Source organism: Zalophus californianus, chromosome 15 (genome assembly GCF_009762305.2).
Source record: "Zalophus californianus isolate mZalCal1 chromosome 15, mZalCal1.pri.v2, whole genome shotgun sequence".
Taxonomy (NCBI): Eukaryota; Metazoa; Chordata; class Mammalia; order Carnivora; family Otariidae; genus Zalophus; species Zalophus californianus.
Window position 1 is genome coordinate 54497819 of NC_045609.1, and position 19284 is coordinate 54517102.

Sequence of the window (19284 nt, forward strand, 5' to 3'; positions counted from 1 at the left end):
TATAATTATAAATGTTGATGTGGTAAAATAGGCAAAAATATTTGCATATGAGGATGGTATGGTAATGTTTATAATAATAAAAATTGGAATCAACAATAAAAAATTAAATTACATCTATAACACAAAACGTACTCATCTGTTAAAATTATATTATTGAAAATTTATTGTCATGAGAAATTGTTCATGATAAAATAAGCACATGAAAAGGGCATAAAAACATAACATCATTATCCCAATTTTATAAATATATATGTGTATATCTCATACATGTATCATGTATATGCATATCAATATCTTTGGATAGTAGGATTATGCAATCTTTATTTTTTCCTTTAAACTTTTCTGTGTTTTGCAGAATTGCAACAATGAGCATATTGTATTCATAAGCAGAATACACTGAAGTGCATTCCAAAATTTTAGTCTTTACTTGAAAAAAAATACAGGTTTAAATGATCTTAACATCACTTTGAGACTACTTAAATTGATTAATTCCTTTTAAAAAGGGATTATTATTTAATTAGATTTCTTAAATCCTTATGAGCCAAGCAGTGTTGTCATGATTGTCTGCCAGAATGGAGATATTAAGTCATTACGTGACCCTATACTAAACTGCTACCAGGTGTGCCAATAGGGCACTGGATGAGGAGTCTTGGGCCTCAGGACCTTGAGCAAAGAGCCAAAGGCAGATGTTTAACCAACTGAGCCACCCAGGCGCCCCTTGAGCAAAGCTTTTAACAGCCCTCTGAGCCTCAGTTTCCTCCTATCAAACAGATATTAACACCTCCCTTACCACTTTCACAGAGTTTTTCCAAAGACCAAAGAATATATTCCAGCAGGAGTCTATGAAATATAGGCTATTATGAAGGCAACAACCATCCTTTAAAGAATGAGCTGTTGGAATATATCCATACTGCCTGGAATTAGCAGTTGGTTTGTACAATCTTCCTAAGTCTCCTTCTTGTAAGGAAACATATACTCCCTTGGTTGCAGAGGGGAAAAAAAGTCCTCCCCATTCCTCCTATAGTCCCTTTTCTACTGAATTCGTGAGGGTGCTAAGAGATATAAATGGGTCTCCTTTGGGGGCGAGGTACAGATAGCTCATTACACATCCCTCCACCAAAGCTCGATGAGGAAATGCCTGGTGTTTTCCTTCCCTGAGAATAGAGGAAATGGCAGAGACCTCACAGGTTCCCACAGGACCGGGGTGAAGGGCAAATTCTATACTATCTCCACACAAAGCCACAGGATGGCTGCTTGGCAAGGCTATGGGATCCAGATCTCTGATTTGTGGCTCTGAGGAACAAGTCCATTCACGTGGTGCATTGGTCCCCACCAACCCTTCCAGGATGCTGCAATTGTGAGGACGGTTGTCAAATCTGAGTCATATTATTGCAGACTCTTACCACATGTAGTTATGGGGACAGGACAGTCCACAGCACCTCCATGTCCAGAGCCACTGCTCCAATCAGACTTGCTGCAAGGAGAGCAGACTGCTCTCTAGAGAAGCAGCCACAGGTAAGAGGCGGAGGGGAGTAGTGTAACTGACCTGGAAGGAAAGCCCAGGCTGCATATAAGAGTCACCTGGGGAGATTTTGAACATCCCCATGCCCAGGCCACACCCCAAATGTAGAATTTAACTTGAACCCCTCAGGGTAAAACCAGGTATCAGTATTTTTAAACTTCTCAGGTCATTCCCAAGTGCAACCAAGATTGAGAAGCAGTGGCTTAGGATTGAACACAGATCTAGGCATCTCCGCTGCTCCAACATTCACACACCCTTCCTTTGCAAGGCCTCTTCCACATTCTGCTCTCTCCTGAGTGTGCCTTGCACACACTTTGCCTGTCATGGAGCTAACTCAACCCTGATGCATCTTCTCTCCTTCGGCTCCTCTGCTGGCTGGCTCCATCTCTGCGGATTCCAAATCCCCAGGAAGGGACTCATCATTAGCCCAATGTGCCTTTTTGAACCAGGGCATCTGGGCCTTAGGAGGCTGACCCACCTCAGAATCAGCTACTCTGGATGAAGACCTGAGCTCTTCTTGCCCTAATAATCTGTGCGAAAGGACAGAGGTCGTGTGCTATAGAACATGGCCACCTTGGTCCTCTCCAGGTCTTTTGCATGTGAAGTAGATGGTGTGGGGTGGCACAGTTTCCTTTTAACAGGGACTATGGGATTCTTTACTATCTAGCTCAATAACAAATCATAATATTGAAATCAAACATATTTCCAAGAAATTCATAAAAATTGAGGATCAGAGTTTTACCCTCTTTATAGAACATGATTTTTAATCTTTTAAGTATATATAGGATAATAAAATGGATATAGCCTGCTCAACTATATTTATAGTATATGTGTAATTTTATACATCTTAGTCCACAGAATCCTTGTCCATAGAAAACTACAATTGAGGACACCTGGGTGGCTCAGTCAGTTAAGTATCTGCCTTCAGCTCAGGTCATGATCCCAGGGTCCTGGGATAGAGTCCTGCACAGGGCTCCCTGCTCAGCAGCGAGTCTGTTTCTCCCTTTCCCTCTGCTCATGCTCTCTCACTCTCAAATAAATGAATAAAATCTTAAAAAAAAAAATCTACAGTTGAATTTAGAATCAAAAGACTAAGATATTCATTATTACCTTAACCAGAGGGATTTTTCTAGTTTTATTAAGAAACTTTTTTATTGAGGGTGCCTGTGTGGCTCAGTTGGTTAAGCGACTGCCTTCAGCTCAGGTCATGATCCCGGAGTCCTGGGATCGAGTCCCGCATCGGGCTCCCTGCTCAGCAGGGAGTCTGCTTCTCCCTCTGACCCTACCCCCTCTTGGGCTCACTCTCTCTCTCTCTCAAATAAATAAATAAAATCTTTAAAAAAAAAACTTTTTTATTGAAATATAATATACACGGGGCGCCTGGGTGGCTCAGTCATTAAGTGTCCGCCTTCAGCTCAGGTCATGATCCCAGAGTCCTCGGATCAAGCCCTGCATCGGGCTCCCTGCTCTAAGGGAAGCCTGTTCTCCCTTTTCCACTCCCCCTGTGTGTTCCCTCTCTCGCTGTGTCTCTGTCAAAAAAATAAATAAAATCTTTGAAAAAATATATAACACACATAATGAAAAGTGCATATATCTTAAGTGTTTATCTTGATTTTTAAGACTATTTTTTTGAGCAGCTTTAGGTTCACAGCAAAATTGAGGAGAAGGGACAGAGATTCCCCATATACCCCTGCCCTCACATGTGCATAGCCTCCCCCATTACCAACACCCCCCACCAGAGAGGGACATTTGTTACAATTGATGAACCTACATCATCACCCAGGGTCCCTAGTTTACATTAAGGTTCACTCTTGGTGTTGTACATTCTATAGGTTTGGACAAATGTATAATGACATGTACCCATCATTACGGTATCATACAGAGTATTTTCACGGCCCTAAAATTCCTCTGTGCTCTGCCTATTCATTCCTCCCTCCCCAACACTATGATAACCAGCATCCAGGTCGAGAAACACCTTTGTAACCAGCATCCAGGTCAAGAAACTCAGCACTATCCTCACCCCAAAGGCTCCCCTTGTGCTCCCTTCCAGTGACTACCCACCTCCGAGGGTAAACACTATGTTGATTTCTGCCAGTATAGATGAGTTTTACTGTATTTTTTTTTTTTACTTTATATAAGTGAAATCACATAGGATATACTCTATTGTGTTCTGGTTCATTCATATTTTTGATTGTAGTTTCAGCTTTAGCCAGAGATTTTGATCCTTGAAATCAATAAGCATTATTTAACCAGGAACTGTGCTCAGGGCTGGGGACACAAAAGCAAATAGGGTAAGTCCCTGCTATAAGGAACATTCAATCTAGTAAAGTAGTATTGACAAGAATTTAATGTAAAGTGAATTCCTTTTGTTTAACAAATATTTATTCAGTGTCCACTATGGGACAGGCAGTGTTACAGGTGCTAGGGATAAGCAATGAACAAGCAGATACAAATTCTAGTAGAAATTCTCTGTTTTATTTCCCTGACATGTGTGGGCAAGTTCTGCCCACTAATATCCATTTCCCGCTCTGTTTTGCATCTGCTTTCAACATAAGGGGAACTAGTGCTGAAAGCTATTTCTTCTGGCGACTTGGAATGTACAGCTTTGAAGTGGCTGGTCCAACCATGAGGCAGTTTATAAACCAGTGAGCATGGGAGGTATTTCTCTGTATCTATTTTGCCTTATTCTATTCTCTCCATCCTTGATACTGCCTATATGGAATGAAACAAAATGAAACAAAAATCTGGAACCTAAAGAAGGCTTTGGATGTTAGCTTACTTTGGGAGTAAAGCTGAGCAATCTTGTTGCTTTCTAGAACCATGAAGTAAGAAGAAACAATTGCCAGAGTTAGACTGAAATCATAAACCTCTGAATTCGTTTTAATAATTACAAGCATCTAATATGTATCATTATTCATTAGTGTTGACTTTTCAGAGCCTAGTGAATGATTTGAGTATGATGGAGGAGGGACAGAGAATCTAACATCACTCCAGGATTGATAGCTTAAGAAGAAATGGAACAGATCATCTAGTTTTATTTGTCTAATTCATGTTTTCCCCCATTTTTATGGAAAATGTCAAGATATAAAAGTAGAGATAATAGTAAAATTCACTTCTATGTACCCATCTTTTACCTTCAAAGACTATCGATCATGTTCAATTCATCTCTAACCCACTGCTTTTCCTTCCTCTGACTATTCTAAAGCAATCCTGGTTGTCAAATAAGTTATTCATAAACATTCAAAAAGTGAGGTCTCTTAGTTTTAATCTCCTTAGTTAACAGGCACAGAGAGGTGAAGTCACCAAGCTAGTTAGTGGCAATTATTTTATTTTTATTTTTTTTAAAGATTTATTTATTTATTTTGAGAGAGTGAGAATGAGAGAGAGAGAGAGAGTACATGAGAGGGAGGAGGATTAGAGGGAGAAGCAGGCTCCTCGCTGAGCAGGGAGCCCGATGCGGGACTCGATCCCGGGACTCCAGGATCATGACCTGAGCCGAAGGCAGTCGCTTAACCAACTGAGCCACCCAGGCACCCAGTGGCAATTATTTTTAATCCCTAGACTTCAAAAGTAAGTCAAAAGGCTACTAACAGAATATTGGACTTTACATAGTGCAGTTAAATGGTATGTGTGAAATATGAGTTGTCAAATTATGTCAAGCATCTGGTCTGGTCTGTGACCATGGTCACATTTTGGATAATAGTTATAAGTGGAATAAGAGGTTCCCCACACAAGAACCTTAATATGTAGACTGAACAACACTTGAACCCAATATAAGTTTGTCATCAGTACATTTAAAAACTTATTTTTAGCTTGCATCAACACTTTAATGAATTTCATAAATTAATACTCACTCTAAAAATAAATCAATAATTTGTATTTGTATTATTTGGCCTACAACCACCTCTTTTAAATCTCCTGTTCAGAAACTGGCAACTCTTCCAAATTGTTCAATAGGATGTTGGGACTGCTGGCTGATGTTCTTTTTCATCAGTAATTTCAAAACCAAATTGTTGGATTTTGAAATTGCAAATAAATGTGTCCAAGTGAAACTGTTCTTTTCAACTAGTTAGTAATGAAATGGGTCTAATACCTTTCCTAAGTTTCATTGTTTCCCATCTTCAGCCTGTTCTATTTTCTAAGAAGGTTAGTTGATGTTCATTGAGCCAGTGTCAATAGCTTATCTACTATGAGATATCAAAGCATGACTAGGCTTTAATGGAGCTGCTTTTCCAGGGTTTCCGGGCTTCCCACCCTGAGGCACCATTGTTTGAGCTGATGAGACTGTTCCAGAAGTTTCTAGAGCAAGAGGGAAAGATTGTTAGTGTCTTTGTTGTGATAATGTGCAAAATGTTGCTTTGACTGCTTTGACTGTTATACTTGTCCAGTTTTATCTAAAAATGTTACCCAAGGTATGTGACATCCACCACTGTGAGAAGTGGGGCATAAAGCCTCTCTCAATGAGTATTTGATGAGGAGATAAGGGGGGGGGGAGCTGCAAAGATTACCTAAATAAATAACACTGTAAAAGGCAGACGTCCAGACACTTTCTCATACACAGCTCTCACTCGTTTCTCTAAGAGATAACAGCAGCAAAGATTGACAGTCTGTCAGGTTAACCATTTTCATTGTGTACTTTTTCTGGGCAGATTATTCACATCGAACTCCTTTGATGTGATCAGTGATGATGCTTTTATTGGTCTTCCACATCTAGAGTATTTGTAAGTAAAGAAACTTTTTTTTTTTTGACATGATAATTCAGGACAAGTGCTCTCAGGTTCCTACAGCTGTCTGACAACAAATATTATAACCTATTGCAGATTCATAGAAAACAACAACATCAAGTCCATTTCAAGACATACTTTCCGGGGACTAAAGTCTTTAATTCACCTGTAAGTATGAATGTTGCTATTACTTTTTAAGCTTACTAATGGACAATGCAGTTTGACAACCTGTGGCTCAAACACCCACTTCATGTGTAGTCCATGGAAACTTAAGAAACCGAAATGATTTCTCTCCATGTATACATGCCATATCTCCCTCTCATCAGCCAATGTGGGTTCAGAAAACTGATTGCTATTAATATGATTAGCCTAACCCAACAATAATTAGGAAAACAATCTAATGCAGGGAAACTGTGTGACTGAAATAACTTTTTTATTATCTACATCATTACTCACTTCATGGATAATTATGGTTTGACTATATAGCTTAATTTGATATGTGCTGTTTTTCTTTTTCTGTGTAAGGCTTGACTTTATATACATTTAAACATATACTATAACCACCAGCAATGTCTACACAGTACCTGAACAGTTTGTTTGTAAATGAAATACTTATTCAATGGATGACTATAACTATAGTCATAGTTCTTCACGGGAGACAATTTTGTCTCCTAGGGAACATACATCAATATCTAGAGACAATTTGATTGTCAGAACTCAGGGCTGTAACTGATATCTTGTGGGTACAGGGCAGCAGTGATCCTAAACACCCTACAATACACAGGACAGCCCCACAAAAAAGAAATATCCAGCCTAAAATGGCATAGTGCTGAGGTTGGGAAGCTTTGAAAAACATGAACTAAATAACTTATTTCTCCTAGCCTCTCTCGCCCCCTAAACACACACACATACACACACACAAACACACACACACGTATTTTGAAGGAGGCTAGAAGGCATGGGAAGAAAAGGTACTAACATTTATTAAGTGCCTACTATTATGTCAGTCAATTTGCTTTACATGGATTTTCATTTAATCCTCTCAACAATCCTGCCAGATAGGCACAATAATCCCTATTTTAGAAATGAGGAAACAGAGACCTGGAGGGGATATGTGACTAGTGAGCTGAAGAGTTACGGGATTATAACATCAATTCAGTAGTTGAACTGCAATGGCTATTCATGCATTTAAGACTATTTTCCAAGTGCCTAATATGTGTCTCATTAGTGTTAAAACAAAGATGTAAGAGATCCCAGTGTCATTCTGTCAACTTTAATGTGTTCCCTCACAATACCTCACTGTCAGCTCTGCTCTAAGCCCCAGGATGCAGCAGGGAACAAGGCAGACAAAAATACTTGCCTTTGGAGTCTACATTCTAATGTGTCCACAGGGTCATAATGTTTCCTCTCACCAAACCTTGTCTCAGCTGCTGTTTGGATTTGCAGTAAGGGGCACTGATGGCCAGATGTATTACACACAAATCATTAGACCCTTCAAGTCTTCTGTAAAAAGTTGTTATAATAAAAAACATTTGCTTTGCTGTGCTACATATCAATGCTGTAATGTGATACAGAAATAGCTGTGTATGGTATACATGTTATGCCATTTTATCATAGAACCGAACACTACCAAACATTATTGTTTAGAAAATAATAAAAAACAGAAACAAATATATGGAAGGAGAAATAGAAGTCATAACCTCAACTTGAGAGGTGCTTAATTCACATAAATCCCATTCAACAGAGCTTTTGTCTGATGTTCAGCATAATCAAGGACTGAAGGATGTAAAATCCATGTGTCCTCTCTGGGAACTCATGACATAAGCCTTGCTGTTCCCATTGGTTCACTCAAGTGTATCTTCTCTCCAGTCTGAAGGACTACCTGACCCAGAAGGAAGGAAGGATAGATGGATGGAAGGGAGGGGAAAAGGGTGGGTGAAGGGTTAATGAAGGGGGAGACGGAGAAAGGGAGAAAAGAAGGGGAAGAGAAAACAGAAGGAAAGAGGGGAGAGATGGGGAGCAAAGGGAGAAAGAAAAAAATCTATACAACACCTTAATGAAGAACAACTATTTTATTTGACTAGAGCCTGTCAGGTCCATTAAATGAAATGGGAATTGAAATGTGGGTCTTAAGGAGGCCTCTTATAAGAAGGGGACACTGGTATAACATGTGCTTAGCATCCAGACATTTTCAAGCTCAAGGGAACACCAAAGTCAGTCTTCAAAGAGAGTAGCATAAATCTTAATGGTCAGACAGTGAAAGGAAAGTCCAACCTCTCTGAACAGGTGCTAGAGGTGGGAAGGAGGTGTTATGAGGGAACAGGTTAAAGCTGACTGAGTGAATATGACCCTTAGGTCTTTTGCATCTTTATCTAACACTTAGGTTGACTCATATGGCATTGCCAATATTAGACTGTTTTTGATCTACAAAAATGCAATGCCATATGATTCATCCTAAATAGTCTCTAAGAAGCGCCACATAAAGATGAATAAGATCCAGTTCCAACCTGGAAGAGCTCAGTCTGGCAAGAGGAATTAGACAAACAGATATTTTCTCACTGAATACCTTTGTCCCCAAGTTATTATGCTGTTCTTCGAGATGTACTTCCTTCCTTCCTTCCTTCCTTCCTTCCTTCCTTTTTTCCTTCCTTTCTTCCTTCCTTCCTTCTTTCTTTTCTCCTTTCCTTTCTTTCTTTCAAGGAGAGATGGGTAGGGAGGATTTGAAACCCAAATGTCCCTCTGACTGCTCAGTACATCAAGTTAATTTTCCATTGTTTACCACCTATAAATAAATCTGACATTTGTTTGAGCCATTAGTTTCCTTTTTAAGATTTTAGGCTTTAAAGTGTACTTTCCTCCACCTCACACCAACCCTTCCCAACCAAAGGCAAACACTGAATCAGTGAGGAGTTATCATCTGACCCTCTAAATTGTGTATACTGGTGGAAGAGTTTACAAAGCTCTTTCAGATTCTTGACCTTGTTATAGTCTCCTGGTGATCTTACAAAAGAGGGTATAGCACTGCCCCTGTTGACAGATGAGAACATGGAGGTGCACTCTGCATTTAAGCTGCTCCCCAGCTAGTAGTGGTAAAGGCAGAAGTTTCCTGGGGTTTTAATGAGATGTCTCATGCCCTGCCCACCACATCAGTTACAGCAGGGACAGAAAGCTTTGCCTGAGCTACTTGGATCCTTCCACAGGACATGGTCTGAGGGGCAAATATGACTAGGGAAGAAGGAGAAGATCCTGAAGACAGGGCCCTAGCCTCACTCTTAGTCTCCAAATGCAAATAGTTGGAATGAGACATATACCTTCAGATCCAACTGGTTTCCACTCTGGCCTAACATCAAAGCTGCCTCAATGTGCCTACCTGAGCATTTATACAGATTCAGTTAGTTCCCAAGGAAGCAACAAACTTATCTCACTTTCTTATACATCTATCTCAGGAGACTTAACTTCTAAAGAGAGATTTATAGACAACTTAAAAGTTACTATGTATACCCCCGCCCCTTCAAGCTAGCTTTCAGAAAAAGGAGAATTCCTTACATTTCTATCCTTACAATGCCAGTTAAATCCTGAGACCCTCTATTTATTACTTTATTCTGAATTACTGTCCCAATGTTATATGTATTTAACTTTAATGTTTGAATAGTTCATATATTTCAACAAGGTTTGAATTTTTCTGCTGACTGTGTATTACTTTTGAAATCAGGGTGAAAATGCATTAAAAATAGTTTATGGCCAATGATGACAGAAATCTCTAAACATTAGGTATTAGTTTCTGTTAACATCCATGAGCCTTTTTGGTAATGATTTCCTTTGGTATCACATATGTGTCACTGTGACTGAGGCCCGGTAGAGACAGGACTGTTGGCATGCATGTATAAAAATATTTGGGGAAAACTGTCATCAATCTATATGTGTTGCAGAGCACCTGCTGGTTGCTCAGCATTGGGGGGTGCAAAAGATGCATATAGCAGTCCCCAAACTCAGGGTGCCTGTGTGTCCCCAGTCAGGCAGGCAAATGTCTTCATTTCAGCCTTCACGATGACATACATGTAAAGAGGCAGTGCAGGGTGGTGGCTGAGGGTGACCTCTGCCACCAGACTGCCGAGGTCCAAAGCCTGAACAGCTGTGGGATATCAGGAGGTCACTTAGCTTCACTGTGCCTCAAATTTCGATTGTGTAAAATGGGAGTGATAACAATAATCTGTAAAAGCAGGGACAGGAGATAAGAAAGTGCTTAGGAGTACCTAGCTCCTAAGGTTGTCATAAGATCAAATGAGTTCATCTATGCAAAGTGCTTAGAACCTGGTATGCAGGAAACACCGTTATCGAGGAATAAACTAAAACTCCCTGCCTAACCTCTCTTGGTCCTGGATCAGGATTTCAAGTGCTATGGTGTTTTTATCCCCTTTAAAGATTCTGTATGAAATTAAAATAACTGCACTTGAAGCACCGCAAATTCCATGAGACACCAACTCAAGCAGCGAAGTTGCACTGCAGGGAGGCTAGGAGGACCCCAGATGGCTGTGGGCGCTGCTTTCTTAGCAGCAGAGCCCAGTGGCACTGAAACAAACGTGCTGTCGAAGCCAGTGTGGTCTGCCTCAGAGAGGAGACTTTCCAGTAGGTTCCATAGTCATCATCAGAGGTTTTCCCAGGTAAACCAGGAAGACACCAAAGTGGAGGGAATGGTCATCCCTCTTTTGGGAAGGACAAACTGTCTGCCCTTGGGAATGCTTGACCCTACTCAGCTGGTTTCAAGGCAACTAGATGTTCAGTTGGGCAGTGTCCTGGTGTCTTAAAGAATGTTTCTTAGGCAGGCTCTGAATCAGGACTAGGGAATGGTGCTTAGTGGAAGGCACACTTTAAAGAGCCTCCACATTGTTTTGGAATGATTGCCACGGGGAGGTGATGAGGAGGGAGGGCACGTTATGAGCAGCAGGTCCCTGTGATGTGGGGGTGGGTGGCATAGGGCAGTTCACAGGCTTTGCACTTTCTTCCTAACTCAGTGTCTTGGTACAAGGGGCCTAAGAGAAGCAACCTCTACTCTTTTCTTCATCTAGATTGCTGCCCTTCCTCTCCTCCACTCCAGCCTGCCCTGTTCATTCATTCCTTTCAAAGTATCTACTGAGGGCTTACTTTATGCCAGGCACTAGGAATATGGTGGTAAGAAGAGCCTCCTTCCAGAACTCACTACAGAATCAACCTAGAAAAAATTAACATGGATGAAATATGTCCTAAACCTTTCCTCGCCTCGAGGTGCCTGGGTGGCTCAGTCGGCTAAGCGTCTGCTTTCAGCTCAGGTCATGATCCCAGGGTCCTGGGATCGAGCCCCACATTGGGCTCCCTGCTCAGCGGGGAGCCTGCTTCTCCCTCTCCCTCTGCTGCTTCCCCGCTTGTGCTCTCTTTCTCTCTGTGTGTCAAATAAATGAATAAAATCTTTAAAACAAAACAAAACAAAACCTTTCCTTGCTTCATCTTCACTCCTCCTGATCAGTTCTATCTGCTCCCCCCGCTCAGACATTCCAGTGCACCCCTACTCCTTATAAAAACCTGGGGTCAAACTCACTGACTCTAAACTACGTGGCTTAAAGTGTTACCTCTCCTAATATTATTAAAGATGAAGCCATAGCCTTTCATGGTGAAAAATATAAAGGTGTGATTTAAGATCTAGAATAGAACTTGCAGATAATTCTGACCAAGTGATCATTCACTTTGTAGAAAAGAAAACAACCAGAGCTCAAACCCAGATATGCCATTCCTGGACCATGTCATTTCCACCCCGCTCTGCTGCCCAATCCAAGGAGCCCTGGTGAGGATGGACAGGCAAGGGGTCGGCTTGGACAGTCACCAGAATTTTCTTCAGTCATACCACGCAGAACGTCTTTTCCTGACCACTCATGGCCACGTCCGACTCCTTGCCTCTCTCTCCATCAGCCTCCTAATGTGTCTTCCTCTTCTTCCTAATAATACTTGTATTTAGTTTAAAAATCCAGCACTAGGGCACCTGGGTGGCTCAGTAGTCAAGCGTCTGCCTTCGGCTCAGGTCATGATCCCAGGGTCCTGGGAGCGAGCCCCGCATTGGGCTCCCTGCTCTGCGGGAAACCTGCTTCTCCCTCTCCCACTCCCCCTGCTTGTGTTCCCTCTCTCGCTGTGTCTCTGTCAAATAAAAAAAATAAAATCTTTAAAAGAATTAAAATCCAGCATTGATTCGACCCTTGCCCACCTAGCAGATTTTCGAAGAGGAAAGAGGTCCCCCACACCAATTCAGGCTCACACTCTTTCAAGCCATCTCACTCTGGACCAGAAAGAAGGGGAGAGAAGAAGGTCTCTAGACCTTCAAGACCAGTGGCACGTCTCTCTGGAATCTCTTGCTTTCCACACAAATATCCCTCATGAGATGAACTCCGTAGTAATGACTGAAAGAAAATATGACAAAATCTTAATAGTGATTACTTCTGCCAGGATGATTATTTCATCCTTTAAAAAAAATAATTTTTACACTTTCCAAATTTTCTTGATGAAATAATAAGTATTATTACATATATATGTATATATGTATGCATGTGTATATATATGTGTATATATCAGAAAATATATATTCCAGTGACATATATATCACTATTTATTTATTTATATATATATAAATAAAGTTTATATATATATCAGTAAAAGATGGGACACTTAAAAATACCAAGGCATAGAGTTCTGTCTACTCAGAGAGGCAAAAAGAATAGATGACCTCAGCCTCCAGAATTGAGCATTTAAAAGTGCTTAGGTATTAAATATCACTGGTTTTGACAACAAAGAAACAGATTAGTTTTGTAGTCTTGATTATCTGACATAAGGCTTAAATATTCACCTGCAAATGCCAAATTTTTTCCTGGAATCCATTTCAAAAGTGTGTATATAAAAAATATTAGTAGTTGTGTGTGTTAATTTTCACAAAAAAATGAAATTGGTATTCTTTGTTCAGTTTTGCAGATGGAGAGACAGAAACCAATACCCCCCAAATGACCACACTGTATTCAGTGATGCTGGAGATGAGAGTGACAGCCAGTTTACAAAAGATACAGAACATATTTCAACCAGAGCATCTATTAGGGGAAAGGGAATAATAATATGAAGCTGTTAGTCTGTGAAGCTGGGAGGACGATGGAGGAAAAGGAGAAACTGAGAAAATTGAATGAATTCGATTTTCCATTTTGCTCTCCAATAGCAAGACTCAGTGCAGAGATGGAATCTGAAGAATCAAATGATCGTAACATCAAGCCTAAAAACCTTAACCCTAACCCATGAAATGCTATCTCAATATCTGTAGCTGTTTAACCTAATAGGTACCAGATCCTCACCCTTTTCATCTAAGGACCAAATGCTGAGCAAGTTTCAGGCAGCATCAGGGACTTGTTACTTTTTCTTCCTGGCAGCCCTAGCGCAGAGCCCTCAGGAGCCCTCTCACCCCTACTCCACCCCCACAGAGAATTTCCCGCAGAGATGCCCATGATGGTTTTTGAAGCTCCAGGCCCTCCCCGAAGCTGGGTTTCAGCTGGTGTAAGGAACCCAGAGGGATGGCTCCAAATCTGGACTGACTGCAGTCCTAAATTTCCCCAGATGATGAGGGCCTGAAGCCATGTGGTAATCTTGTGAGAAAAATGGGAGCTCCATCCTGAAACCCATCTCATGCAAGAGCTAACATCATCTGACCACTCAGACCCCCTTGTGCTGACCCTGACAGTTACACTCTGGTGAGCCTGGTAACTTCGGGACTTTATGAATGAAGTAAAATAATTGATTTAGAATCACTAAATCTTCACTGGACAGAACCATTCTATACACAGATACTAAGCAATGGGGTCTTTTTAAAACCTCAACTTTATTCTTTGTTTCTTCTGAATTTAAAATAACAATACATGCTTGATGATAAAAACTCACAATCCAGACGTTTATATAGCAAAAGTAAAAGATTCCAAATGTAAAAAAATTATTATCTCCTTCCAGACCTTTCTTCATGCATTGTTAGACATGTATCCTCCTTCCTCAAGTGGGATTACCCTCTACATCCTATTCTCCAATTTCTTTTTTTTTTTCTTTTGGGCATCATTTCTTGTCAAATCATAGAGATCTACCTCCTGTTTTAAAATCTTCTGTAAAGTATTCCATGTTAAGTGTAAACCATCATTTATTTACACAATCCCTTATTAATGAACATGTAGGTTGTTTCCAATTCTTTTCTACTATAGATAATGCTAGATTAAATATCTTTCCCCCTTTGTGCAGTGGGTCTCAAAATAATTCCAACTCTCTTCACTTAGTAAATTGGAAAATACTCTTAACTGGCCAGCTAATTAATGTGTGGAGGCATTTCATTGTTCTCTTCTTAACTTTGCAGATTCTGCTGATCTCCTATGTGCCCTAAGGCATCCTTTACCGTTGACCCATCAGCCCGCACTGGATGGCTGCTTTATATCAGGACCCTGTTACATTTGTTTTGCAGAATAATTCCCAGGCTTTATCAGCATTGTTTTCCTAAGACATTCTCTGGTCCAGTCCGTGCTGCCTGCTTTCTTACACAAGTGTAAACCCTGTCACTGAGGCCTCCCAAAGGCTTTAGGGAAACTGTCTGAACTCCACTTCCTGGGACTCGGAAGCCTTCCTCTCCTTTCTGGGTCTTACTTCCTCTTGGTTCTGCCTCTTTTATGAGTCCATGCAGACTTCTCCTGCCTACTCTTCACCAAACCTAGGCGTGAAGCTCCATCCTGTCTTTTTCAGAAACAGTCCACTGTGAGTCAGTATTTCACTGAATTTTGGCAGTGAAACAGGAAAACGAGTAATACTGAGTGCAGTAAATCCAGCCACCATTTCTGCCTCTGCCACCCCTCACGATGCTCTGCCTCCCCCGCCCACTGGTCCCCAGAGTGAGAGCCTCCCTGTTACAGTAAGTCCTCAAAAGGCATAAAGCCTCATTTTACAGCCCAAGAAGGTCAGCCTGCCTTCATCGGCTTTAGCCCCCAACTCTGTTGATTTAAAAGTCCTCCATCTTCTCATGGAAAAATGATGTCTCTCTACCCCAAAAACCTTGTAGCTCCAAGTCTGTGTCTTAACAGCTGCTTCTGTGGTTGGCCTTCACCTTGAGTATGTGAGGTCTAGAGCTCTATCCTTTGGCCAGGAAGTGGAACTCCCAGATTTGCTCATTGTTTAAAAGAACAGCCTTGGAAAAAAGAATAATAATAAAACAACTGCTTTGGGCAGCATTGCAAACATGGTGCCTCTTCCTGGGCAACCCTGGTGGCAGTAGTAATTCACGACTTGACTGTTTCTTCATTTCATGCCCGCTGTCCTATGACCCAGCCTCCTCCAACCTCGTGCCCTGCAACCAGCTGCAGTTTGTTTCATCCACTTAGAAGTTCACATGAGAACTTTAAGACACATGGTGCCAGAAAATAAATTGAGACACATAACTTGGGAGTGACTCAGGACTAGACCAAGACACCAGGAAGTCTCTTCATTCAACCACTAGCCAGAAAGGTAAATTGTAGAGACATTCTCTTGAAAAGTCTTCTTTAGCAACATTTTATTAATCCTAATACCACTACAGTCATAGTGGTTCTTTCATATGGCCAGTTTTCTAAATGTTATTTCTTTATTTTTAAGATTTTATTTATTTATTTGACATAGAGAGAGAGAAAAAACAAGTAGGCAGAGAGGCAGGCAGAGGGAGAGGGAGAAGCGGGCTGTGGGACTCGATCCCAGGACCCTGGGATCATAACCTGAGCCAAAGGCAGCTGCTTAATCTGCTGAGCCACCCAGGTGCCCCTAAATGTTATTTCTTAGGCAAACCCTTCTCCTTCTTTTCCTCTTCCCCTCCTCCCTGCTGCCCTTTATTGAAAATAGACCAGAAGCCAGGTATCTCATTTACTTTTTCTGTCTTGTGACATGAGGTATTATTACCCAACCCCACCCCCGCCTAAAAAAAAAAAAAAAAAAAAAAAACCTGAGTCCTGAAGAAAATTCAGAATTAAAGTCACACAGCGAGGAAATAGTGGAGTCAGGATTCAAACAAAGCTCAGAATGGCTCCAAAGCTGTGCCCTTCTTTACATAATGGACCGTCATTGAGATGGGAACATTCTGATTCAGTTCGCATTCTTATGTTCCAAGGTTCATTGAAGTTTTCCAACCTAGTCATAATTTCTAAAACTCAGGAAAACAACATAATTAACTTAAAAATAGGTTTTAAAAGTCTTGAATGTTTGCACTTGAGAAATCTCATATTAATTAGAGCAGGTAGAAGACAGAAGAGTTTTGAGAGTCTTTTAAATGGAATTTGAGAGAATTTTCAAGGACTTTGGAAGCCAACAACATAAGCTCTTTTTGTTTTGGTTTAGTTTTTAAATTTTTTGTGGAAAAAATTCATAAGAAAAGTATATAATAGATAGGTGTGTACACACACACAATGCTGGTTAAAAATAGAAAATTATCAGTACCTACATCCCTTGCTATTCCTTGTTACGTTCACATTTCTACAGTATGGACACATTTCCCTTTTCTTGATATCATCAGGACTACTCCTTACTCATTAGCTTTGATTAGAATTACTCCAGTGATTCATGAAAGAAAAAATAGAAAGAGAAAGAGAAAACAGTTCCTGTGACAATAAGAACTGGAAGAAAAGGAAAGGAGATGATTAAAGAGGATGGATGGATGGATGGGTATTTGTGAGAAAGTTGTTTTCTGAGGTCAAATGAATGGAACTAAAAGAAAAGAAAAATATAAAAAGGGAGTATATGCTTCGAAAAGAAGAAAGAATGTGCTGGCAGGGGGATAGGCTAGAAGGTCCCCAAACTCTAGAGCTATTGGCACTATCAGTTGGGGGTTTGGCCACTTCTGGAGCAAGTGAGAAGGAGAGAGGGAGGAGCAGGGGCAGGCTGAGTGTGAGGGGAAATGGGCACTGTCACCCATTTAGTTAGTCATTATTTGGGACACATTCCCTAAACTGAATGTCTAAGAGTATGAATCTCATATTCCATTCTACATAGAAAGATCAATGCCCAATATCATTTTTTGCTTGTTTGATAGTTTCTTTTTTGCCATGGTACGTAAGTGCCATAAATACTGAGTGAGCACTGAAGCAAAGAGACCAAGAATTGAAAGTGCGATAGTGGGAATCTGAGTAGTATCTTAGAAGAAGAAATAAAGGTACTGCAAGTAATTTAGTGTAGTCAGGAAAGAATAAAAGCAATTCATAATTAAGTTTTATCATAAAATGCATCCATTTAGTTTATGATTACAGTTTACATTGCTCTTTTTTTTTTTCCAGGAGCCTCGCAAACAACAATCTCCAGACACTCCCAAAAGATATTTTCAAAGGCCTGGATTCTTTAACAAATGTGTAAGAGGACCCAAGAAATCACTGATTAATTAATTTGCAATAGTTAACAAAGAAACTTGGTATTGATGTTTAGAATTTGTAATTGGCTTTAAAATTAAATAAGAATTTTACAATTTAAATTTTAAATTGGCTTAAATTTTAAATTTACTGGAACTAATGTTTGAGTCTTCTGTAGTGAAGACTCAATATATATATTCTATATTCTGAATATATAATGCCCAGGCATTCCTTGGGGCAAAGTGTGTATCCTACGGGAGGGAGTGCTGATAAGGGACTTTGAGGGGGTGGGAAGAGGAGGCCCAGAGTGAAATTTCAAGATGCCTTTTTTCTCACGAGGTCCAGGAAATGGGGCTACAGAGGAAAAACATAAAGGAGTCTGGGAAACTGACCGAGTACAGATGAAAGGTTACACCCATGGGTTGGTCAGTCAACAGAGAAATGGAGCAGGAAGTGGGGGAAGGGAGGCAAGTTTGCCTTTTCTCTCCTTAGACTGAACAACAACTCTAGGCTTAATCCCCAGGAATTTGGCTTAAGCCCCAGGAAGGGAATGAACTTAATTATTTTTGACCCTTTTTCAAACAAAAGAGCTTTCAAACTTTGACTTTTAAGCCCCAGAGTGAAAGATCTTTGTAAGGAATTTGTATATTTTGCTGTAAGCAAAGCAAGTAATATATGCTTAACTCTCTCAAAAGCAATTTAGCTTCATTGAGTGCCTTCCAGACATTAGAAGGGTATTTAAATGGTCAGAAGGTAGATACAGGAACAAATGAAAGGATATGGGAAACCAAAATATTTCTTATCAATTCAGGTACTTTGCTATAGAATATGTATTCAAAACAACTTTTCTCCAATAACAAAAGATCTGAGTCAAGTATTTTCTCCTAAACCTAGTATTTAACTTCAAATCAGTAAGCTAATGAAAAACTTTCTTTGTTCCTTGTGGTATTTCCCCAGCCCCTCCTCAATGCCTATTACCCCAAGTCCTGAATGATGGTTCATTTCCAAGAGAGTGCCAGAAGCAGGGCACTTTCAAGAGAGTCTCAGACAGACCACAGTTAGCTGTTCTGGTTTACAATCACCCAGAAAAGTTGACACTCATTATTTGGGGTCAGAATATTCTTGGGAGATGAAGTCAGCCCTGGGATGTCTTGGAGGTTAGATGATATACCATAGCCGACTTGGGGATACAGCTTATTCGGGCATCATCTTCTGGCCCATCCTTGTGTCAGCCAGTACCACACGTGAGCAAAAACCAAAACAACAACACAAAACCCACTTGAAATTGGCTCAGTCTCTAAGGAAATCCCATAATGGGTTTGGCCTCTTGGGCCTACCCTAATATGCCCAAATCAAGAATTATCTAAGTACAAGGATCCTTGACAGCTTGTCTTTTAGTGGATTTCTTGGTTTTCTTGAATGTATCCCCAAAAAAGCATTTCTAAATGCTTCAACATTTAAAAGTTATTCATGTGCTGTGTGAAGACTAGGCAATACCTATCTTGGGAATTCTGTGTGACCAAAAAGGGTTTTAGGAAGGAGCCGGAATTTCTGAACAGAAGCAATGCAAATAAACAGAAAACCTGGTGAGTTGGGATCATGTGTGGAAATTTAAATGATCCATGCTGTATAGTTTATTACAGACATGAGC

At 40.5% G+C, this 19284-nt stretch overlaps 1 protein-coding gene across 2 annotated transcripts in view; it reads left to right on the forward strand.

Moving 5' to 3' along the window:
• LGI1 (leucine rich glioma inactivated 1) overlaps window positions 1–19284 on the forward strand; it is a 39137-nt gene that overhangs the window by 14080 nt on the left and 5773 nt on the right. For both annotated transcript variants that reach the window (XM_027596704.2, XM_027596705.2), the window contains exons 3-5: window positions 6172–6243; window positions 6343–6414; window positions 17565–17636. In XM_027596704.2, the coding sequence (XP_027452505.1) occupies window positions 6172–6243; window positions 6343–6414; window positions 17565–17636 (216 nt within the window). The remainder of the gene's footprint in view (window positions 1–6171; window positions 6244–6342; window positions 6415–17564; window positions 17637–19284) is intronic.